This window comes from Manacus candei, unplaced genomic scaffold (assembly GCF_025592945.1).
Source record: "Manacus candei isolate 608988 ecotype Guabito, Panama unplaced genomic scaffold, ASM2559294v1 h1tg000060l, whole genome shotgun sequence".
NCBI lineage: Eukaryota > Metazoa > Chordata > Aves > Passeriformes > Pipridae > Manacus > Manacus candei.
In genome coordinates this window covers 9,767,425-9,792,015 of record NW_026138108.1, presented here as the reverse complement: position 1 = coordinate 9,792,015, position 24,591 = coordinate 9,767,425, and the positions used below count along the sequence as shown (strand labels likewise).

The window sequence follows — 24,591 nt, the reverse complement described above, 5'->3', positions numbered from 1 at the left end:
GTCCACACTTAAATGTTTCATTAAAATGAATGGTTTATATAAGCCTCAGCTGCTCCAGCTTTCGGTAGGTTAATCAAAAGGATATTTACAAGTTATGCATAGAACTAGTACATGATTTTAAATAGTCATGCTCATATTTAAAATTGTTTGTATAGGATTGAACTAACTGAGCAAAACCAGTTAAACCGAAGTTCATACGCAGACATAAACTCACTGTGGAACAAAGCCGTTGGTTTTTATACTTACCCAAAATAGCTTTAACAAAGTTACAGGACTAACTGCATCCACACCCAAAGCGTGAGCTATTTTAAGCAACCCTTCTGTTTTGATATGCTAGTCTGGATCTTTGCTTATCAAAGACTTTACATTCTAAACCTTCGAAGATAAGATTGACATGTAACCATTAAACATTAATTAACAGCAATCACGCTTAACCATGAAACCCTTGATAGCACTACACAGACTCTGAATTACTTGCATAGTACAAAAGTAAGCTCTGATGCAACCTCACATACTTCTGCTTTTCTTGAAAGTTGCCTGAGATCTCAGCAACTTTATTTTAAATCTGTGCTTATTCTCATTTTGTTTGCTCACCACAGTTAAAAACATGTCTGAAGGGTGCTGAGATCAGGGAGGGAAAACTGGCTCACAGTCTCACAGAGTGACTCATGCTTTCAGGAAGGAGCTTTAGTTAGACCCTGCTGCGTCTCAGCCTTAAGAGGTCAATCACTTCTCTCTTGGTCTCCTTGCAGAAGCTTAATTACTCCTTGTTAGCCAAATAATAAGTATTTGTAAAGGAGGTTCTAACCAGAGGAAAGATTACGCACTTGAACCGTTACTAATTTTGTTTTATGCCACTGAGTCAGTTAAACTGACATCAAGGAAAGAATTCAGGCACATCAGTAACTCAGTTTTCTGCTCATTGTTCGCCCAGAGAAAAATCTTCCTGACCTGTGGCTAGACCAGTCATTTTCATTCTCCACAGGAAAACTAAATGGAAGCAAACAGAAATTGAAGACCATTAAGCCAACTTCATAGCAAATTCTGTTTCCAGTATCTGCCACTTCACAGCGATGTTTCAGTAGAAAATAAAAGTGAAGCAAATGCTAATGTTTATGATCAATATTTTAGTTTCTGAACAGATTGCCATAAAACATCTCAAGGAAACATTGGGGGTCAGTGTAAAAAACAGTAAGTGTATTTGATATTATACCATGACCCAGTCCTCAAGCCATCTTGGGTCTTGCTTTTTGTTATTTTAAAATATTTCAAAAATTTTATCTCTGGCCTTATACACATGCTTTAAACATTCTCACTGGAACTATGCAGAAATTAAGCATGAAAATTGTTTTAGATGAAACAGGAAGCAGCATTAGATGCTGAATCAGAATGGCAGCTCAGTCTCTCCTACAAAAAGAAAAAAAAAAAAGGTTAATTTTCCATTCACTTCCATGAGTTCTAGAGCGATCTCTAAAGGGATTCCAGCAAAGCACAGCTACTTCATTATAGTATTCTGTTATTTATACACATATGCACAACACATGCATTTTATTCAAACTTGACAAAAGACACATAATGAAGGGGTAGAGTGTTAGGTTACCTTTCAGTTCGTCCCTGGTAACACACATCTTACTCCACACTTGTAGCTGATAAGGTATTTCTCACCAAGTTACAGAACTCACCGTAGAACAGAATACCACTGATACCTTACTTGCAGAAAGGAAGAGGAAATTAAATCCGATGTGTGCTGCAGCAACCATCTGATACCATGTTTTGGGATGGAAACTGGAAAGAGAAAAGGCTATTTAAGCAGGGTTAATGTGGAAGGCAGTCAATCAGAAGCATAGAATGTTTAAGGTTGGAAAACACCTCCAATATCACTGAGTCCAGCTGCTAACCCAGCACTGCCCATGTTCACAAAACCATTTCATTTTGCCAGAACAGGATTTGCTTGATTCTGTAACTAACTAAACCATTTCCCTGAGAGCTACATCCACATGTTTTTTGACTTCCCGGGATGGTGATTCCACCACTTCCCTGGCCAGCCTGTTCCAATGCCTAACAACCCTTTCAGTAAAGAAATTTTTCCTAGTATCCAGCCTAAACCTCCCTTGGCATAGCTTAAGGCCATTTCTTCTTGTCCTATTGCTGTTACCTGGGAGAAGAGGCCAAGCTCCACCTGGCTACAATCTCCTTTCAGGTAGTTGTGGAGAGCAATAAGGTCACCCCTGAGCTTCCTTTTCTCCAGGCTAAACAACCCCAGCTCCCTCAGCCATTCATCATAGGACTTGTGCTCCAGACCCTTGCCCAGCTCTGTTGTGCTTCCTCAGACACACTGCAGTGCCTCAATATAGATTCTTTGTTTTCTTAGAATAATAGAATCAGGAAGGTTGGAAAAGACCTCTAAGACCATCAAGTCCAACCCTCTTGTAGTGAGAGGCCAAAACTGAACACAGGACTCAAGGTGTGGCCTCACCAGTGCTGAGTACAGGGGGACAATCACTGCCCTAGTCCTGCTGGCCGTGCTATTCCTGATCCAAGCCAGGATGCCACTGGCCCTCTTGGCCACCTGGGCACATACTGGTTCATGTTCAGCTGCTGTCAACCAGCACTCCCAGGGCCTTTTCCACTGAGCAACTTTCCAGCCACTCTGTCCCCAACCTGCAGCGCTGCCTGGGGTTGTTGTGACCCAAGTGCAGGACGTGGCACTTGGCCTTGCTGAACCTCATACAATTGGCCTTAGCTGATTGATCCAGCCTTGACTCAATGTCTAGAAAAACAAAAGGAGTTTAAAATCCCATTTGCTAAGGCAAGAATCAAATATATGGGGAGATTCTGCCCTAAACATCTTAACACCTAAGTAGATGAGAGTGAAAAGAGGCAAGAGGAAACAGCTGCAGAGATAGAAGGATCACCTAAGGTTGGTGAGACTACTAAAGGTTGGGAATGGGAGATATTTCTCCTGTTGTCCCCCTCCCCCCCCATCCCTATCCTGCAAAACACCTTGCCTAAACTACTTTCATTAGTGGTGCCTTCTGTTGTCTGTAATTCAATAGATGAGCAAGGTCTTCTCCATCAGGATGCAGGCAGAACCTTTGCCTGTGCATAAATGGTAATTCAGCAACAGCAGCAGGTTTTATGTCCATTGGTCCACTTATCTGGCAGCAACCCTAGGGATACATAGAAGATCATTAATTAGAATCAGGCCAGTTAGTCTTTCATCTTGAAATAAATAGAAATCACTTCAGACCAGCATGATTATTCAGATGTCACGCTAAATACTGATGTTGAGTACTATAAGGGAGTCAAATGACTGGCGAAAGGAAGACCTTTAAATCCAGTTCTCCAGATTTCTCAAGACTATCCAGAATCTCAGTTCATTTTTAGGCATGTACAACCTCAGATCTCTGAGCAACATGTTAAACAGTAATAAATAAATTGCTTCCTGTTTAATTAGGCACAGCAATATTCTCTCCTGGGGTCACCTCCCTTTCCCCTAGCCCAGTCCCATTATACTCTGGGAAGATAGCATCTTCATCCAATTCCAACTGTTTAGACAGGAGTAGGACCACTATTTCCTATGTGCTGTCCTGCCCAGTTGCCACTTCTTCCTGCTTTCTCTGTGCCGTGTTTCTTGAGCTGAGAACCTCTGCATCAGCTTGGCTGCCGTGGCCAGGAAAGCTGGCAGCGCTCCCTCAGAGCGTTCCTACAAGTTCTCTGGGTTCAGGCAGGGCACAGCCCTGCTTTTGACTCTTGCTTTAGACCCAAGTCCTCAAACCCAGTGACATTCGTAGGCAGCACACACACAGAGGGTTATTAAACATACATACATGCTACAAACAAATCACACACGGTGACATCATGAGAGTGCGTTTCCCAAGCCTATGGAACCGAAGGGGTGAGTGTGGATGAAAGGCCTGAGCTACTGCTGGCAAGAGGGCTCAATTAGTACTGCAGAACAAGATAATGATTTCCAACAATCAGGGTCGAGTGTCATACCAGCACACGAACACTTTAAAGACAAAAATTTAGTGTACAGTTAACAATTTTGTCCAGCAGGTGTTGCTGGAGACTACAAAACACATTCAGCCAAGGTCCAGCAGGCCAGCTTTTGGGAGGGTGTCAAACACTGACAGTGCTCCCTTGCCCCAGATCAGCAAGGATTGGGTGACTAATTATACTTTTACTCATGAAATTTTTCAGTGTTATAGTCTAAAGTAATGCAAACTATGACATTGAAGTCCTACTTTCAAATATATAAGCAATCCCTAACTCCATTTCTAAAGCTTGTCTATAACTTTATAAAAAAGCCAACTTGACAGTAAGCTTTTCAGGTTCTACATTTTACTAATTTAGATCCATGACAGCCAAGAGGACAACACGATACTTAGAAACTAAAAAATGAACCCAACAAAAACCACAAAAAGACCTTAGACAACTACTGTGTGTCAAAAACTTAACAGAAACAAAACAAAAAAGGAGACAAAGATGACCACCACAATTTCACCTGGCTAACCCTGTGTGAATTCATGGCAAAAATTGCTGGAAATCTGATATACAATCTATGAAAGTAGAACAATTTCTAGTTATGCTACAGTTTCCAGATGGAAGGTGCCAACTTCTCTTTGCAGACACACTCCTTATCTGACCGTTGGTGTTCATGGCTGCAATACACCAGTATTTTGCATGACTGTCACAGTATTAGTTTCTGAAAAAAGTATTCAAGTAAATCTAATTGTATTTTGACAGTAATGGCATAAATAGAATTTCGCATGGTATTTGAACACCAGATGTGACTCGATATTTTTTTAAATATAGTATTTATGATTTAATAATAGTTTAGCCTGCAAACCCATCAATATTTCTATAGTCAATGGAAAGGTTTGATTCACAAGATGAATTGTCTAAAAAGTGAATCAATCCTTGATAGTTGAAATTCATATTAAGAAGCTGGGGGCTGTTAATACTATTTTTGTTTGTTTCCTACAAAAATTAATTTTTGTACAAATGGAAGACAATTCATTCACAAACAAATAACTTAGATGGAACAATTTCAGAATATTCTTTTGGAAAGCAGCATTTGTCAGTGTTAAATGGTATCATGTCTTTACAGGAAACTAATTCTGTAAGAGCTTTAGTCCACCACACCACCCACTCTTCGGGCACAAGATGCAGCAAAACTAAGCAAGACTAGGCAGGTACTGTAATGTATAATTAGAAGACAGAGAACATAAAGGAGCAGACAAATGTCTAGTGGAGGTGGGGATATGAAATACCTGCTTTCAGGTATTTTTGCATTCTCTTTTCTATGAGTTCTTCAAGAAGTCACATAGACCGATCAAAAAAGTTAAGCTACTATGCTACATCTGTATTGGAGAGTTCGGCAAGATGAATTGGTGAGAAGAATGGTTAAACATTAAATGTAGCTATTTTGAAGAGCACATTTGCCACCCAACCCTAATGTTTGCTTCTTAAATTGAGATAAAGCTTTCTTCTTAGAGTGCTGAAGCTCATCTTATTACACTGAGCTTGGTAGAATTTCTTTAACTGACATCTGACTTTCTACATTTTTGTGAGAGGTTAGTAGTCATTCTTCCACCTGAAAAGTTGGCTTGCTTAACTACATACCAGTTTTGCCCAAGTCTTGTTTTTGCAATAAACTTGTAAGCTATTAAAATTACTGTAAGATTGTTTCCATGAAAAAAAGACAAAAACCCCATCAATGTCAGTAAAAATAGATACCACTTCTTACTCAGCAAGCATCTGAATCATGAATCACTGGATGCTGGGAATATTCATAGGAAGCATTAATACACACTTTCCAAATTCTCTGCCTGTTCCCACTGGATATCGTTGCAGCCTCATCATTGGCATCAGGAAGACTCATGAAAATTTGAAATAAAATGTCATCATTTTTACTGCCCCCATAATCTACATAAGGCTGAAGCTCCTTTTTTAAACATTGTCCTTGGCACACAGGAGAAAGTTAGAACATCTGAAGTCACTTCAGTCATATAGTTTAAAGCTGGGCATCCTTTCCATGGTACACAAAACCTGTGACCAGCACTAGAATAGGCCCATAGAATCCTTCAGGTTGGAAAATACCTTTAAGATCATGGAGTCCAACCATTTAACTCAGCACTGCCAAGTCCACAACTAAATCATGTCTGTAATTGCCCCACCCATACGGCTTTTAAATATCTCCAGGGATGGAGACTCAAACACTTTCCTGGGAAGCCTGTTCCAGTGCTTGATAAACCTTTCAGTGAAGAAATGTTTCTTAATAGCCAATCCAACTTCCTCTGGCACAGCTTGAAGCTGTATCCTCTCATCTGGGAGAAGAGACCAACCCCACCTGGCTACAGTCTCCTTTCAGATATTTGTAGAGAGCAATAAGGTCTCCCCTGAGCCACCTTTTCTCCAGGCTAAACACCCCCAGTTCCCTCAACCACTGATGAGACTTGTGCTCCAGACCCTTCCCCAGCTCCATTGCCCTTCTCTGGACTCACTCCAGCACCTCAGTGTCTTTTTTTGTAAAGAGGGGCCCAAAACTGGACACAGGACTCGAGGTGTGGCCTCACCAGTGCCAAGTACAGGAGGACAATCATTGCCTTGGTCCTGCTGGTTATTCAATTTCTGATACAGGCCACTGGCCCTCTTGGCCACCTGGCACATACTGGTTCATGTTCAGCTGCCGTCAACCAGCAGCCCCAGGGCCTTTACAACTGAGCAGCTTTCCAGCCACTCTGTCCCCAGCCTGCAGCGCTGCCTGGGGTTGTTGTGACTATAGTGCAGGACCTGGCACTTCCCTTGCTGAACCTCATACAATTGGCTGAGGCCATTAATCCAGTCTGTCCAGATCCCTATGCAGTGTCCTGCCCTCCAGCAGACAGACACTGCAACCCAACTTGGTGTCACCTGCAAACTGACTGAGGGAACGGTCTTGTCCAGATCATTAATGAAGCCATTAAACAGGACTGGCCCCAATGCTGAGCCCTGGGGAACACCACAGCTGCCAGCTGGATAGAACTCCATCCACCACCACACTCTAGGCCCAGCCATCCAGCCAGTTCTTAACCCAGCCAAGACACAGCTCTATAAGCCCACAGCACTACTGCACATGGCTTGTTTGCACAGCAGTACTTGTGCTGATGTGACAGACCTCTGAAAACAGGTGATGCAAAAGTATCACAGGTAGACCAAAATTTTTTATGGTATAGGGTAAGAAAGACTTAAGTTCACTGATCCCCCACCAATTGGTATTTCTGTTAAGTATGCTTTAAGAAAGGTGTCATTCAATGTAGATGAACACACTGCAACAAAACCATGTATTCCAAGTTCTCTCACAAACAAAATAGTACTAACATATAAAGTAAAAACTTAAAGGTTGTATCAATTTTACTGATAACTGCATATTCAGTTACCTAAACCAAGCCTCTGGATTTCACTGTCATATGAGTCAAACTGAGAACTCTTAAAAATAAAAACTTAGCAGTTATTTTTTGCAGTTGCAAAGCTGAATTTTATGATTGTCCATTCAATTCAGATACAGCTTCTCTGATAGTCACCTGTAGCTCTTTAATACAGCTATGTAAAAACTTTCACAACAGACTGATCTTTTAAGCCTTTATTTACCGTATCTCTCTTCTTTACTTTTGCATCCATACCACAGAATGTGCCATTATTGTGTTCCTGAAACTATTCTAATACCTCCCACTGTTTTCTTCCCAACTTATAAATAAGCAGTTCTCTTCCCATTCCCAGCAATCCATGAGTGTTCTTCCTTACCTCAGACCCAGGTCTTTCTTCACATAGTTTTCAGTCCTCCATCTTCAGCCATGGGTTCCACTTCAAATCTTCCAGGGGTTTCATCTTCCCCAATGCAATACCGTTCCTGAGGCTGCAGAGACAGACTGCTATAGACACCACACATGGACAGGGGTGCTCCTCTCCTAACTGTGTGTTATCTTTGTCCCACTTTCAGGAGAGGGAACCACAAGCACTAGGCATGAGAGGGAAGCAGTTCTAATTGGGACTTGCCATAGTATAACCCTGACTCAATCTTTTATTTCCACAACTACAAAGTTAAATAAGTGTTAGACAATGTTAAACAAATGAAACTTTTAACTTTAATATTCAAATTCAACACTAGTAAGAACAAATAGAGCACAAATGGGAAACATTTTTTAGAGTAAAATGCATGAAGAGACAAGCCAGTAATTAGAACAGTTCTTCTGTCAGCCTAGGTTCAGTATCAGCACCAGTTCTGATGGCCACATTCTGTTCAATATTTTGGAACTTAAAACTGAACAGTTAAGCTGTTGGCATCCCAGACTGCAGTTTCAGTATAGTACACTATAAGCACAATCAAACTTATGTACATAAACAATGAAAAACAACCTGAACACACTAAACTATTTACAAGTACTCCAACATAAAAGAAACAAACGTACAATAGCCTCAAGAACAGGCAACTGAAGAAAATATGAACATTTTGAGAACCTTATTAAAAAGAATTACAAAACATCAATAGCAAAGACATTAACAATTGCACTACACTAATACAGAGTCCAAATATTAAATTGGTGCATTATTTCACAATGCACTAGCTTTGAGAGAAAAATGCTGCCTTCACTAAAATGCAGCTTACATGTTTCACTTAATTGTTTTAACAAGAAGCCTATTAACACAATAATGATTGTTTTAATGCTACAGTTTACAGCAAGGACAACAAACTAAAAATAGCAGCAGTTCCACATGGCACTTAATTCCACAGGTTTCTAAGCTGTGGTTTATGCAATGCCTACAAAGTGCTCCCAGTTGAATACACAAAATAAAATTCACAACGAAAGTCTACCTGACATCAGGTATATTGACTGTAGGTGGCCTCAAAGCCTGTCTTTCAAAATTTATTCCCCACTGCTCCAAAAAAAATTAACTATCAAAGCAAGGCCCCCTCCCTCCTTCTTAAAGATTAGGGATATTGCTTCTTATTACAATGCTGTAACGCTACAAAGCAGCACACCACTATAGTGGTTAACCCTGGGACAACATAACATCTAACAGTGTAACCGAAAGGCTTATGGATCAACATCCAGGATCCTCTACAGACAAGAGAGTAACCGAGTCCATAAACTCAAATGGTTAATACAGCTATAGTCAGCCATATAGTACAAGTGAAAACCCAGAAGCAATAGATGTAAAACTAGTGACACTGATCACAGATAGGACAAGAAACCAGGAATTGAATGCTTCCTTCAATTCCTGAGGCTTCAGTCCAGCAGAGATGCCACAGCCATCTCAGTAGTTCTTTCAGACTTCATAGTTAGTAGATAGTAAGACTAAGTGAGCGGTTCATTTTCTTCCCAATGAGTCGAGATGGTCTGTTTTGTGTTGTAGATCTCGTTGTCATTCTGTCAGTGAACAGCGCTCGCTCCTCGGCCGCAGCCTTCGCCATCTGTGCCTTCTTCAGCTCTCTGCAAGACAGGGACAGTGTCACACCCGGCAGCACCCGCAGGGAATACGGGCGGATCACAGCAAGAGTGCTTCAAACGCACTACAGCATTTCAGAACTTAAGACTTGGCAATTTAGGTCATACTAAGATGGTTATCATTTGCATCCACCTGTTCACAATCCAGAGGACAGAAGTGGGATGCTCATTACTTGTCTAGATGTTCTTTCTTCTGAAAATCACAGGAAGGAAATGAAAAATTCACACAACTCAGATTTTGAAGCCCAGCCAGTTATAAGCAGCTCAGCACTTCAATCACCAGAACACAGTGGAGTGCTGTTTACTTCCTCGTATGAGCCATGTGTTAAACCGGAGTTAATTACTGAGGTTTGCCCAAATGAAGCATATTCAGCCACAACTGAACTTCTGTGGGAGACTCAAACAGACACAACACTTAGATGAATGCCTAAGTACATAACTGGCAACAGACAACTCAGGAAGCATCCTTTCCCTTTTGCATACCCACATCAAAAGCTTAGCACCACCTACATTTTTTTGCCTAATAAAAATTTAAGCCTGCAGGGCAGTCACTGAAGACAGCACAGGCCATTGTCCCTGTGCAACATTCTGCCAACTGCTCCGTTTCAGTGAATTACCAACACTCAGTCTTAGGACAAACTTAAATAAAACCCAGGACAAAATAGTCTGACTAAAGAGCAAATCTATCTTTATAAAGGGTTTCCCCATACATTGCTTTTCTCCTTTCTTTATAAATACTGACATATGGCTAAGCTAAGCCCTCCTCCCATACTCTCTCCTATCTCAAACTATCTGTCAAAGAACTTTCTCTACTCTAAGAGATTTGTATTCTCACTTCACATCTGGACTGCAAAGCAAGATCAAATTTTACAAGCTTGCTGCATTACTGGTGTAGATGTATTTAGATTTAAGCTACATGTTTTAGTTTAGTAAGCTATTCCTATTATTGTAAGCCCAAGTATTATTCATTAAGAGCCGTGCCCATCTAATCATCCCCACATTATCACTGTGTCAGTTCACTGCAACAGAATACAACCAATTTTTCTCAAATTTCTGTTTCAGTGTCCTCTTTGTTGTGAACATCAGTCACAAATGCACACGTGTGCTCACCCAACTACCACACCATTACCAGGAAATTAAGCTTTACAATATCCTTCCATTCTTCCCTAGAAGTCTTGAATTCTTAAATTCTTCCCTAGAAATCTTGAATTCTTCCTTCCTCTGAAGAGGATGAACACTGTAGAAAAGCCGAGTTTCCTTAAAAGGATACTTTTCACTGAAGATAACTTACATATACAAGTGGTATTTTAAATGGGTCAAATGCAGGAAATTGAAAAAAAAAAAACATACAAAAATGAACACCTCCGCCCCCAAATAACTACCTGAAGTATTTTTATGGAACACTATGCCACACATTAAAAATCACTGTGGCTAAGTTTTCTTTTTAAATCATTCCTGGATTTATAGAAGGATGCATCCTTCTTGTTGCCAGGTCAGAAGCAATTTTCACAAAACACTACCTTTGCCAGCTTTCCCTTCTATGTGATACAAAAATATGCTGTCTTTATACAAGCAAGCCACTTACCTCAGCAAATCTGTCCTTTAACCTGTATAAACTATCAAATTATTCTTTCAGTGTAATTCATTCATCAAGAAGATTATAAAGATAACTATCTAAACTGGTATGTCTGGCTCTGGTCAGACTGTAGCAATGGCGTGAACCCAGAGTGAACCCAAACATGAAATTACTGTCTTCATTCAAAACAAACCAATCAAAGAAATCAGTCTTCTATGCTCCCTCATAAAAGCCTGCCTATTATGCATAACACATGCAAAGTTAATTGCAGTGAAAGATTCAGACAATTGTTGCTTAATTTACCAGCTCTTTCTCTGAAACAAGCAAAAATCAGACTTTCCTAAAGAGAATCTCTTCTTCCTAACTTTAATACAGAGTTGAGTGTTAAGCAGGGGGCAGAACAAGATGACTTCCGGATACACATGATTCTTTGGTAACCCAGTAACACCGCTGTGTGCAAGTCAAATTAATCCAAACACATTCCTGATGTGCCATTTCATGTAAGTTCAAATTAGGTCATTTAAGTCACATTTTCCAACATGTTTTAATGTACAGATGACACAGAAAAACACAGACTCAAATAACATAGAGATGTAAGTTAGGCTATCCCTGTCACAGAAGCCTGCATTGTGCTTCAAACATTTTTTTAAGAACTGTAATGTTTTGTGTATGCCTTGAATACTAATAGCTCAGTGCCCAGCAGTTCCTTCTATGGAGAAAGTTCCTTGTAAAGTTCCATGACCCATTTTGTACTCTCAGGTACACACATGCCTATGGATCTGGGGACCTTACACATGAACAAGGACACTATCATGTGAAAACCTATTAGAAATTAAGTCATATTTAAGGACCCCAAGGAACTACTTACTTCTGCAAGAGCGAGTTTTTGAATTTCTCAGCGTTCAGTTCTATCCGGAGCTGCTCTGCGCTCTTTTTTGCAGCAGAGAGAAGCACTGAATGCTTGACTAGTGCCACAGCTGAAGGCCTTTTCTCTGGATCAGGATTAATCATAACCTTGGAAAAAAGAAAATAAGGCATTCCTGTTAAAGTCAACAGCACAATAAATTTCAGTTATCAGCACGCCACGAGTACAAGAGTTCATACTTTTAGTAAGTCTAGGAGTTCTTGAGAAAGCACTTGTGGTAGTCTAGGTAGTTTTCCTTGTCGGATTTCATGCCATTGGTCCCCATTAGTTGGCAGTGGTTCAGCCCCAGCAGCACAGACAACAGTCAGAGCGAGAGCGAAAATATCTGCTTTAGGCAAATGAGTGTAGTTCTGGAAAAAAAAAAAAAAGAAAAATAAATTTACTAATTTTTCTAAAGAAAACAGCATGCAGACCTAACATCACTGTTTTCCACACACAGAACACTTACCTCTTGTAGGACTTCATTTGCAAGAAAACGACTGTCACCTTCTTCCACCTGGGGACTGGATACTCGAGTTACATGACCAAGGTCACCTGAAAAAAGAAAAGAAAGTTATCTTTCAGAAGACAACAAGATGATGCAATTCTTTTGACCACAAGTGTGCTGCTTCTCACCTATTTTAAATATGACTCTATCAGATGACCAGTCATCATCATCACCTTCTTCTAAAGTTATACTCGGGACTGATGTCCTAGATATGAAAATATTACCTGAAAAAGAATAGAATTGTATAAAAAACATTTCTGTATAATTTCTACTTCATCTAGTTTCACTACAGTTTGCTTTAGCAACACAGAAATTTTATTTGTATCCATACCCAGTTCATAGACTGAGAAACTATAACTGTCTTGCTGTGACCCCTCTGCTGGGAAGGCAGCCAAGTGTTATGCAAGTAGAGTCAATTACACAAAAAGGGTCCAAGATAAACCCAACAGTTTAGGTCTGCTAGCCAATTTTATAACTGACATCTTTGTACTGCTATTCAGAACTTCAGTGAAGAATTTACAGTTAGTAAGGTGTGGCTAACTGCTCATTTTTCTACGGCAGATTAAAGTAACTGAGGAAATTGTCAATACAGAGTAAAGCAGTTACAAACTTACTAGGTTTGATATCCATGTGTACCAGTGACATTGAATGTATGTATTTTAAACCTCGAGCCACTTGAAGCAGCAGGTCCTTCAGTTCTGGTTCAGTAAAGTAACGCATATTCCTGTAATTTTCGCTTATGGCATCTGCTAAACTGCCACCTAAAATGACAATAGAGAAAACATTAAATTTTTTTACATCAAACAGTTGACAAAGTAATGACAAATAGCTTCCAAAATTTAATTAATATATAACCAAGAACTTGCTGACGATACACAGTAAGTGTAAAACCTAGAGCTGTATCCTCTCTTTATAGCCATGTAATATAATAAAATTATTTTCTGCTGTAGTTGCCACACAAACATGGTATCAAAACAAGGGAAAAGGTCTCTCTCCCTTTTCCAAATCTCTGGCAGGGCATCAAAAATAGCAAAATGCTTCAGAAATCAAGTTTAATCTCCCTTTAAAATGGAAACTCTCTAGTAATTCCCCCTATTCCAACTTGTACTATTGTACAGAAGAAAGAACAGTTGTGCTGCTCACAAACGCCTCACTGTACTTCCAACATGCTGCGACACGTACAACTTGGTCTGCAATTTTGTACAGTCTTTGCTTCATATCTCTGATATGTCTTTTCCAACAGAAGGAACATTAGACACTTGAAAGAAAGGTGGTATGAGCTATGAGTACGGTAATCAATTCCTAACTAGTGCTGAGAGTTTGTAGATAACTGTATATCTTCAAAAATTAAGTTTTTTGAAAGCAAGTTCAGAACAAGCAATAAACTTCACTTACCATTGCAATATTCATTCTGTATAAGCATATGATCATCTTCTGCCCATGCAGAGTAGTACCTCACTACATGAGAATGCTGTCCCAGAACTGCATGTGCATAGACCTCTCTTAAAGCATTCTGCCTGTTAGTCACAAAAAATAAGAGTACATGAGTATTATGAGGTGAAACAGTACAATTTCTTACTATAATAGTTCAGTGGCACCTTCAGCTGGATTTGTACTTATATCCAAACAGCTAAAATAACTGACACTGTATTAAAAGACTATGTATGTAGAACATCAAAAAAACCCACAGCTTGGTACAGATAATTCTTGAGGGAGCTACCACTTCCATTATGTAATTGCCAACCAGTAGCAACAGCAAGCTCTGAGATGCGTCACTGAAGTCTGAGGAAAAAAATAATGGGGATCATAAGTCAAGATTTTGACTCAACTCAGCATTCCTAACCTCTTGTCTGTAAGTCTGGTATGCAATTCTGTGCAACTCAAACTTGTGGAGTTTTATATTATAACTATTAGAACAGTGTAGGGAAAAGTCACGAATCACAGGCTTATTCACAAATGTCAAAAATTACCCCCAAACTGACTTGACTCATCTGAGTGTCACTCAAGCTGACTAAGTCCTCAGACTTAGCTGGGAATATTACTTTCACCTCTCAAAGGATCATCACTGGAATTTATTCACATAGTCTCTCCTGCCACTAATGCAAGGAAGCTTTATTCTTACTTTCCAAGTGAGAATAATCTGTTTCCACACAAAATATCGGGACAAACATCTGCTAGGAGAAAGGCCAATTAGCTTTTCTCCACAATACTGCACAGTATTTGGGGAGGGGGAAGGAAGAAAAGTAAATTGACTTCAAAATTGTATCTGTTTTACATTTGATTTATCTTTGTTTTGGACTTTTCTCTTAAACGTCTTCTCTAGACACCAACACCAAGAGACATATGAAGAAGAAGCACCAAGAGGAGGTTTTTAATAGCAGGAAGTACTCACTCATCCACTGAGCCAGCCAAGGGTTTCTTGGATCGCTTTATTGCATAAATGCAGCCATCTAACCTCTTCACACATTTAAACACAGAACCGAATTCACCAGATCCAATCTTCTCCAGTTCATGAAATTCAGTTGCATACCGTGACTTCATATTACTTTCTGTTATTGTTATCCTCTGCAAAGATTAAAAAGGGAAACACTTAGATCTGCAGATACACAAAATGCCAAAATCAGTATCAAGTTCTAAAGATTAATTACCTTAGCAGGTCTCATGGTTTCCTCTTCAGGCTCTCCATCACTTGGTTCCATGTCCTCTCCACAAGAGCTGAAATTCACACCACTTACTTTTGCAGCAATAATGGCTTAAGCAAACTTAAAACTGAAGTCCAACAGCTACTTATTTTTTTCTAAGATCTAATTCTCCCATTCCACCTTAGTTTAACTAACTGAATGCTAGAAGTTCAAACCCATAAAGGTACCATGCTAATTTATTTGTCATTTCTTTCTTCATGTTCCATACCAGTACTTAATGTGTTTTTCCTCCTCAAGAAAAGACTGTGTGCATAACTCATTCCATGAGAGAAAAAGACTGTAGGACACAACCTAGTCTATCCTCTCTGTACACTAATCAAAAGATCTAGTGCTAAAGGGTTATTTCATGGTATCGTGCATCTCCAAGCACATACTTTAAGAGCTGAATTATACATCACTGACAATTTGCAAGTAAAAATACTTTCCCAGAAGCGATTTGTAACAAAACTTTTGCAGCTAAAAGTAGTTCTAAATATAAGCTTAACAAAGCAAGCTCCAAGTTACTCACTCATTCCAGTGTATCCTCTTCCTCCTACGACATTTTCCTTCAGAGTTGTGAAGGAACATGGAGTCGGGAGTGAAGGGATTGATGTTCACATGAGGTGTTTGTCTAAAATCTTCTTCTTGCTTCTCAGATTTCCCAACATTCATAAACAGTGAGCCCCCTCGAAGTTTGACTGAGCTGGAGCCTAGTCCTTGTGCTTTAGAAAGCAAGCTCTGTATTAAAAAAAAAAAACAAACACATTGATATTGCCTTAGACATAAAACAATCAAATCATGTTTGAAGCCATCATTACAATATTCTCTAATCAGAGTTGGGATCAGTTGTTTAAATATCTGTATTTCCATAAAAAAGTTTCAAAGAAATTATTATGCTTTGTACTCCACACAAAAATAGTTCAAGTAAGCATTGAATGTTAAAATAATTTTTACAAGACAGGAAAGATGATGAAAGCAACGTTTTTCTGTCTTTAATCATGTCATCATCTAAACTTCTTGGACAATTTTTTGTCCATGAAAGGAACATAGATGAAACTTGTGGACCATCCTGTACTACATCGCCGTGATTTCCACATACAAGATAGCCAAGTTAGATCAGATGGGAAATCATCCTTGGTGACTACAAATTTACGTGGCAAGCTTAAAACACATTAGCAAATAAAACATTTAATATTGATGCACAGGTGCATCTTCATGAGCCTACAAAAAAAGGTTCAAGATATGATAGCTCTGCTGCATTGTCAGTTAAATATCCAATAACCAGTTGCTGGTTATTTGCCAGACCAGGTACTTTCCTGGCACATGACAAAACCTCTCCCAGTTACACTGGGAAGTTTGCACCTGAGTCTCCTTCATCCTGGTGAGGATGCCAACGACTGGATCAGAAGCAGGAGTATTGCCTTATCCTAACAACAGCCTTTGAAACAAAGATGCCTAAACCACTATAGGGAAGAAGGCTCAATACTTGGGAATCTCAACTGCGCTCCTCAAATCTTCACTACATAAAGACCTTTAAGTCACTGAGCATCTCAGGACACATTTCAGTACTTCCACTAGATACCTTAACCAACTGATTCTTCCAGATTCCAAAGATAACCCATGTAGATTCTGGGCACCTAATTCAAGAATCCCACTGAGCTACTGTGTTAAAACTGTTTTTAGTGTCACAACCCACAAGACTTTTGGATCTCTGAAGCATCTGCTCCTAACTCAGTATAAAAATTATCACCAATTTTAGCATTTTTGAACTTGTACCACTGATTTCTACCAGTGAAACCTCATTGGAGATGGAAGCTGTAGAAAACCAATTAACAAGGTTGCCTTCCTTGCACCTTAAGTCAGTTGTTTTCCATCTATAGTCCATAGACCCCTGGGAGATTATCCCCGGGGATTATCCCAGGATTACTTCTAAAGGGTTATACGAAAAGTAATGAAGAAAAGAAGCCAATTACCACTAGATTTAAATGCACTATACAGTGTTTTACATGAACGTCGAGTTCAAAAGTTGAGATGCCTTCCAAGAGTCTTTTATTGACAGAGTTAAGAGCTGCACATCTATCCCTTTAAGCTTTGGAATCCACCAGTTTAACAGCATCGGCTACTCAAATAGCCTTTTACACTTGATGCAGGAGTGCAGACACTGAACCAGCGCTGGCACACAGCACAACAGCAGCAGTGCTCCAGCAAGGCAGGATCACAGAATTAATCAGGTTGGAAAAGACCTTGAGACCATCGAGTCCAACCTGTGATCGATCACCACCATGTCAAGCAGACCATGGCAGTAAGTGCCACATCCAGCCTTTCCTTAAACATCTCGAGGGACAACGACTCCACCGCATCCCTAGGCAGCTCGTTCCGATGTCTAAATCAGCCTTTCCGTGAAGGAATTCCTCCTAGGACGTGCCAGTTCACTGACAGACACGCAGGGGGCGGGGGGCAAACCCCAACTCAAGCTTTAACTTTCTGGCTGCACACGTAGGAACGCCCCCGCGACACCACGGCGTCTATTTGAGGAGTTTCAAACACGCTCTCTTACGTTTTAAAAATATATTCTGCACAAAACACAGCCCAACCTAGCGTAATTGTATATTTATAAAAGAATAAAATGTATACAAGAAGCGGTTTATTAGGTGTCGCTGTTTGCCGTCGGGAGGCGGCGCGGCCCTGCCCCGCCCGGCCGGGCCGGTGCCCCCGGCGCGGGGCCCGAGTGGCGGCCCCGCCGTTACCCCCCCGGGCCGGCCGGGGGGGCCGGGGCGGTGCTGCCGCCTCCCCCGCCCGCAGGCTTACCTTGGGCGTGTGCGGCGTGTCGAAGAGGCGCAGCTTGCGCAGGGTCTTGTGCGGCGGCGTGCCCGGGTAGTCGGGCAGCGGCGAGCCGGGCTCCTCGCCTCGCGGCCCCCGGTATCCCCCGGCCGCCGGGTGCGGCGGGGAGCGCTCGCAGCAGCGGCGGCCCTTGTGCGGGGCCAGCGGCGAGGGCGAGTCGAGCAGGAAATAGGCTCCGGGCGACTTGACCGGCGAGGAGCCGAACCCTTCCTCCTCCCACGAGTCCCCCTCGTCCGGCAGCGGCGCCGCCGCCGGCTCCATCTCCTCCTCCTCCTCTTCCATCAGGGGCGGCTCGCTCCGCGCCGGGGTGCGCGCGGCCGAGAGCGGCGAGTCCGCCTCCTGGAACGCCGAGTCCTCGCCGGTGCTGTTGGCGCTGCTGCTGCCGCCTTCCTCCTCCTCTTCCTCCTCCTCCTCCTCGCAGTCGCTGTGGCCGCTCAGGAACAGCAGCTTCTGCCGGATCGGGGCGGCCGCCCGCCGTGCCGAGACGCGCCGGGGCGGCGCTGCCCGCTGCAGGCTGAGGAAGCTCATGGCGCTCGCTCGAGGTCCCGTCCGGTCCCGCTCCGGTCCCGCTGCCCGCGCTCCGCCCGCGTGCGCCGCCGGCTCAGCTCGGCTCGCGCTGCCCGGGAACGGCCCCGCCGCGCGCCGTTCGGACTCCGCGGCTTTCCCGCGACCGTTGGTCACGTGACACGCACGCCGGCCAATCGCGCCCGCCCACCGGGTTTGAAAACACGGCGCGCGAGGGCGGGGCCGCGCGCGGCCGCGTCACGGGGCAGCTTTGGCGCGAGCGGCGCGGCCGCGGGGAGGCGGGGCCGGGCCGGGGCCACGCCCCGAGGCGGCCGCGCGGACGTGTCTGCCCGGGCGGCGCGAGACGGGCGCCATCTTATCCCGGGGCGGCCCCGCCCGGGGAGGAGCGGGGACACCGTCGGGACACCGCCGGGACGTGGCGGGGACACCGCCTCACCCCGCCGGGGAGCGCCGGCAACACCGCCGGGGGACAGCGCCCTGCCCTTCCCAGCCCTGAGGCGGGGGAGCTCTGGGGACACCGCGCCGCCCCGCCCGGGTGCAGCTCCTCCCCGCTTCATTGCAACGTGGTTTTCCTCCCCTCTGGTTACTACAACTCAGTGCCCAGAAATCTCCATAATAATGTTATAATAATTACTTAATCTATAGTAGTAATACAGTAACTGGCCCAGAAGGAGTTGTTAAAGACGCCTTTTAAGCTCAACCAAAAAAAAAGTATTTCTGATAACTTGATTCACGTGGTTTAAAATGCAGTCAAACACTGGAGCCTCAAATACAGCACCCCGTGCACTCCTAGCAGACACTTCCAAGTCCCAGCACAGCCAATGGGATGGACAGCCGATGCCGTTTATCAGCCAGGCCATCTCCCTACAGATTCCACCACTTTGCCTCCTGGCTTCATTTCCCATCACGTGACACCCAACAAATAAACCTGCCAATCTCCTCTACCAAATCACCCTAAAACGAACCCCTTGGGTAACAAAGGTCATGAAAAAATAGGTAATAGGTTTTTTTTCCAGCCACAGAAGTCCCAGAGAATGCCAGGTGTGCATCCGTGTTTAGTTCCTCTCTGCTTCCCCAGACTCTCTGGGAACGTACTCGATTCCCTGGACATGCACACAGTGCCAGGGTTCGCCTCTCGGAGCTGAGGGCACCGGGATGCTCAGAGGCTGCAGCACAGCCCCTTCCCTGCCTCCTCCCCAAAGCCTGCCCCTCCTTACCTGGAGGGCAAATCCTCATGTGCTGCCCATGGCACAGTCCTACGGAGAGCAGCACCTCTGAATGGGAGCCTGAAAGCTTCAGAAATGAGGAGCTAAAACCCCTAAGGGTGGTGAATAGAAAAGAGATGTTTGTACTTAACCACGTTTCCTTTGTTTGCTGGTCTCCTGTCCCTGGTCCCGGATGTCCATGGGGGGGAGGCCTCAGCAGCAACTTCAGACACAGCTGCAGCTCCAGTGGATGTGCAGATGTTCCCACGGCTGAAGGCTGGGCTGTGGTCAAGAAGAGGGCTTGGAGTGCCTTTTCTGCTGTCTCCTGTAACAAGACACCTGTATCTCCAAAAGACAATTATTTCCCTACCCTTTCCTTTGTAAGGCCTCCATAGAAGCATTTCTGCTGAAATATCACATCCCTATATATTTCTCATATTTCCAATCGTCTGAAAGCTTATGAACAGTTTTTGTTTTCAGGACAAGCAGTGGTGAGCCTCAGGAACATAACTTTTGAGATTTGCATTTTGGAGAAACCAACTGAAAAATAGTTTCAGAAAACTGAAAGTGGCCAACATAACCTATGAAAATGGGACTGGGCGGCATTTATAGAGATACGGCTACATCAAGCCAAGTGCAAACACACTCAGTGCTCAATAATTTACAATCACAGTAACATCCCATTAGAAATGCTCATTTTTGAAGATGAAATGCACTGTGTAGCAAATACTAACTGAAGGATTCAAGTTTTAGAACAGATGATGTAAATGAAGGTTATTAAAAACACAACCCCCCTCTTTTCTCAGTTCATACCCTACAGAAGGAGATGCAAATCAATTCTTAATAAGTGACTCAAAACTTCCCAGCCACTATCTGTGGCTTGCTTTAGAAATATATGAAGTTTCATTTTCTTTAAAAAAAATTTAAAGACTTCAAGCTTTTGATAAATCCCTCCCCCTGTAATGCCAAAGCTGCAGTTTCCTTTCCAAACTCAACCTAAATATAACCCATTCTGCAGTGCTTTCTGGAGTCTACAAACACAGGTATTTAGTGAGAGCAAGTGGCAGACTGAAATTCTGATGCCCTGTTGTACAGAGTTTAACGAATTGCCAATCACTGGAACAGTTTAAGTGGGACAAAATCAAGTAGAACAATTCAGAGCTTGTACAGAGAAAGAAGTATTTCTGAAGAGAAGACAGATATAAGAAAGCAAAAAAAGGAATAGAGAAATAAGGGGAAAAACAGTAACACAATTATTTTAAAAGAAAGTTTATTTGCAAACTGAGAGCAAATAAGAAAGGGAAGTACGAATAAATAGGTAACTAACAAAATGTGTAGCTGGTATATGAGGGCCACATTCACAGGCTCTACGTACGTGCTGTTCTGAACTTGCATCAGCTGTTGCTTGTTGTGGTCTGACAGGACCATAAATGGTTTTGTTGAAGACATGATTTTTTGACCAGATGGAGTGTGGCAACTCTGCTCCCCTGTTTCCCCCACACCTGTAATCAGCATTAGGATGCCTAAGGCCTGACTAATGAGAACCGCAGAGCCCATTCCCTTAGACAGAGAGCACATTAGCAATGGATATCATCACAGGAGGAAGAAAGGTGAGTGCAGGCTTCCACTGTGCCATACTCTCCAAGCCAAATTCATCCCAAATTCTTTGATTAAACTGCACCTTTGAGCCACTACAGATCTTGCAAACCAAAGCCCCGATTCTCCAAATAGATATAATGATGCCCAGGCAGTGCCTGACTGATATTCCTACAAATTTTAGTGGTTTAAGAGTTTTCAGGATATATTTGCAGAATTGGCTTCTGGATGATTTCTTTTAATAACACTTGCTTTTAAATTTATATGTATATCTATATATCTATATATCTATATATATCTCTATCTCAGTATGGTGCACTGAAGATTTTGCTACAAGAAACACTGCTGGGGCAGCACACACTCACAAACAAACAACTGCTTTTAACTAGGAGTTTCCAAGCTCAAGGGAAACTGTTGTTCATTTTTTGTGGGTAGCAAAATAATGACGAATAGGGAAGAACTGGAACAATGGCCAATTTGTCTGGCTGTCAGAGAAAATTGCCACAGCAGTGGATACACTGACATCTTGTCGAGATTCCTGCACTTGCAAGTTCATCTGCAGTCCTCCAAGACCACTTTCGTCAAACTGGAAGAGTTCTGCCAAAATCTGGATGAAACCCATTCTACATCAGCCAGCATAGTCTACGATGAGTTCATCTTATTATGAGAGGCATAAATGGAGTGAAAAAGCAGAAGGGGAGGAAGGTCAAGTTGCTGGAATGAAAAACAGAAACTCTACAGCCATCTGTAGATGTTGGTGGAGAACTGAGAGGAGGGACAGATCTTTGCTATTCCCAGCTTTTCTCTTGGGCTTCAGCTGGTACCTGCAGGACCAGTGTATTTGTCACCATTGCCAGTGATGGCATTCCCATGTTCACCCAAGGCTTGGCATATACAGGCCAACAGGTCTCAGTGGTTGTGTGCTAAGTGGGACATGTTGCCTCTAGGGCACTGGCAGCTTAAAGGTGAGCAGTTCAAAGATTATTTTATCTGGGGCTGTGCTGCTAACAGCTCCTGTTAGCTAGCAACCTCTTTTTCTTCATTACAAGGTCCAGAGTTGAATGGGTTCCCCACCAAAAATGGACTTTGCATCCTAAGATGTGCCTGGAGGTGATGCTGCCAGTCCTTTCACTCTCTTTAGCCTATAATCTGTAGGCAGAGAGAGGATTTCTCAAGGATGTGTTCACCCAGAAACTCCAAATAATAAAATAACAAGGTGGAGAATAGAACAGGGAATTTGATAGGATGTCTCCCCCAAAAAAAGAGCAGCTTCTGGGCTCAAAATCTGGGAATTTAAAGAAAGATCTGAAGATACTCAAAAAGAAGTTACAATGCACAAGGTATATTAAAAAAGCATAGGTTTTGCCAAGCAGTCACATACAATTCAGTATTTCTCTGTGACTGAGAGCAAACACTCATAACAGTTTTTAGTAACTCCCTTTTTGTCTGCATGTCTGACTCTTAACATTTGAAATCTGTTCCCAAGAGTTGTCTTCAGGTAAGAAATTTCCTCCAAAACATCTGAAAAGTGGAAGAGACAGAATGATTGCCATGACTGAAAACAGGTACAATCAGAATGTCCCATTCCTGTGTTGAAGTCAAGTTAAATTGACTGAAATGGAAAGATTTTGTACCAGCAATTAGAAACCTCAAAATGTTTAATGCAGAGAAACTATTTAGTCACTACACTACTAATTACCTGTATCACTAAACTGTTTCCTATTTCTCCTTCAGGGAACATGAAAAACCACAAAAGAGGTACTCAGCCTTTTTTCAAATCTACTACTATTCTTTTAATAATCTCATGCATATCATTTAAGGTGAGCCATTTTGCAAACATTTTTAGATGTGCAGATAAAAAAATATAAAAGCATAGTAAGAGTTTCAAGCAGCTCAGCCATTTTCTTCCCACTAACACCATCCTCAGGAACCTACATATATTCAAAAAGCTGTCTCTTACTGCCTTGAATGTTTTGTTTAAAACCAAAAAGCAGCTATTCCTCTCGGTCCCACAAACCATTCTTGTACTTTCTGATTTTTCAGTCATTACAAACTATATTCAAATCTGAATTAGCCCTACACCAAAATAAAAAGTCCACTGGAAATGTAGCTCTTGGACATTGTCACATCTCCAGAGGCTTTCTACAGCCATGTAGTAGTTTCTGTTATGCCAGCAGACCTGCCAGACCTTGGGAAGTCAGCCTCTTTTCCTTGTTTTGTCTCACACTAAGAAAGCTGTTCAGGACCAAGAATCAAGCAGTAATATGATGGAGAGGCTAAAACTCTCCAATAAAACAAGTAAAACCTGGCAGCCAGTCAACTTAAAGGCTGGTGATGGATTTAAATTAAGGAAAGGGTAAAATGCTGAGATTTGACAGTAACATAAGACACGTTTTTGTTACAGAAAACGTTCCACACAATCATATGTGCCCTAAGAGTGTAAATGGTTTGTCATTCCTTCGAGCAAAATGCTGCAAATAATCTAAACAGAACAAAAATCCAAACAAAATCTCTTATTGTTTCAAAACCTGAGATGGATGGGATTTAAAGGGGGGGGTTCACATTTCCATGAGAGATAAATACATAGACTATCTAAGATAAAATGCTCCCTTGTTGATACAAGCTTGCATGTTTATTGGGATAATTGATATCTTTGTATGCTTATTGGGATAACTGATATCTTTGTATGTTTATTGGGATAATTAAAGTCTGCTTTGAACATAACCCTCAGTTGAAAAAGTCTGGTCTCACCCCACTCCTGATAGGGCAAGGTGTCAAGCATTTACTGCTAATGGTGATGGCCTAATTAGATTGTTAGATTTTCCTTTGGCCAAGTGAACTTCACCAGCAGCATGAAAAATAGAATCAAAGGAATGCCAAACTAATGGGATGTTTTAAAATACACATAACACAAGGAAAAACTCTTGCTTCTATGCCTCAGTTTGAGTGTAGTTTACTATTTACAACAAAAGAAGTGAAAGTGGCTCTTGATTTTTGTTCTGTTGTCATAGGAGGCCAAGCTTTGGAAAGTTTTTATCAGTAGAGCACAAAATACTTTTGGGAAATACAGTGTTCAAATATATACTTTGCAAATAAAAATAATAGGAGTACCTTATTATAAACAACCAGCTGGAGTTTGAATTTCTGCATCTGCAAAGACAAGGCAATTTCCATCTTTTTCAAGACAAGAATGATGCATGCTGTATAAATACATTTTTAAAGCTCCAAACACCTGTAAAGTAATAACTGAACAGGACACAAGTT

General features: G+C 42.0%; 1 protein-coding gene across 2 annotated transcripts; it reads right to left on the bottom strand.

Annotated features, from left to right (window-relative positions):
* Window positions 1-3,004: 3,004 nt before the first annotated feature.
* On the bottom strand, window positions 3,005-18,662 carry WEE1 (WEE1 G2 checkpoint kinase). Of its 2 annotated transcripts, XR_007907200.1 has the most exons (12): window positions 17,969-18,662; window positions 15,690-15,898; window positions 15,128-15,194; window positions 14,872-15,044; window positions 13,875-13,996; window positions 13,094-13,240; window positions 12,608-12,703; window positions 12,441-12,526; window positions 12,172-12,342; window positions 11,936-12,081; window positions 7,789-9,476; window positions 3,005-3,170 (listed from the first exon to the last, which is right to left on the bottom strand). XR_007907200.1 is itself a non-coding variant. In XM_051803900.1 (11 exons), exons 1-11 carry the CDS (start codon window positions 18,527-18,529, stop codon window positions 9,326-9,328), a joined length of 1,929 nt encoding a protein of 642 aa, XP_051659860.1. In that variant the 5' UTR covers window positions 18,530-18,662; the 3' UTR covers window positions 7,608-9,325. The 2 variants fall into 2 exon arrangements, 1 of the variants encoding a protein (XP_051659860.1); XM_051803900.1 differs by lacking the exon at window positions 3,005-3,170 and having other exon boundaries at window positions 7,608-9,476.
* Between the last annotated feature and the right edge of the window lie 5,929 nt (window positions 18,663-24,591).

Bases quoted from the DNA above. Each gene is read 5' to 3' on its own strand.
- WEE1 (XM_051803900.1), bottom strand. From the start codon at position 18,529: ATGAGCTTCCTCAGCCTGCAGCGGGCAGCGCCGCCCCGGCGCGTCTCG. The intron at 15,045-15,127 runs GTAATTAATCTT...TAATCTTTGCAG, and splicing joins AAACCATGAGACCTGCTAAG to AGGATAACAATAACAGAAAG. The intron at 13,241-13,874 runs GTAAGTGAAGTT...TTGTCATTTTAG, and splicing joins ACAGAATGAATATTGCAATG to GTGGCAGTTTAGCAGATGCC.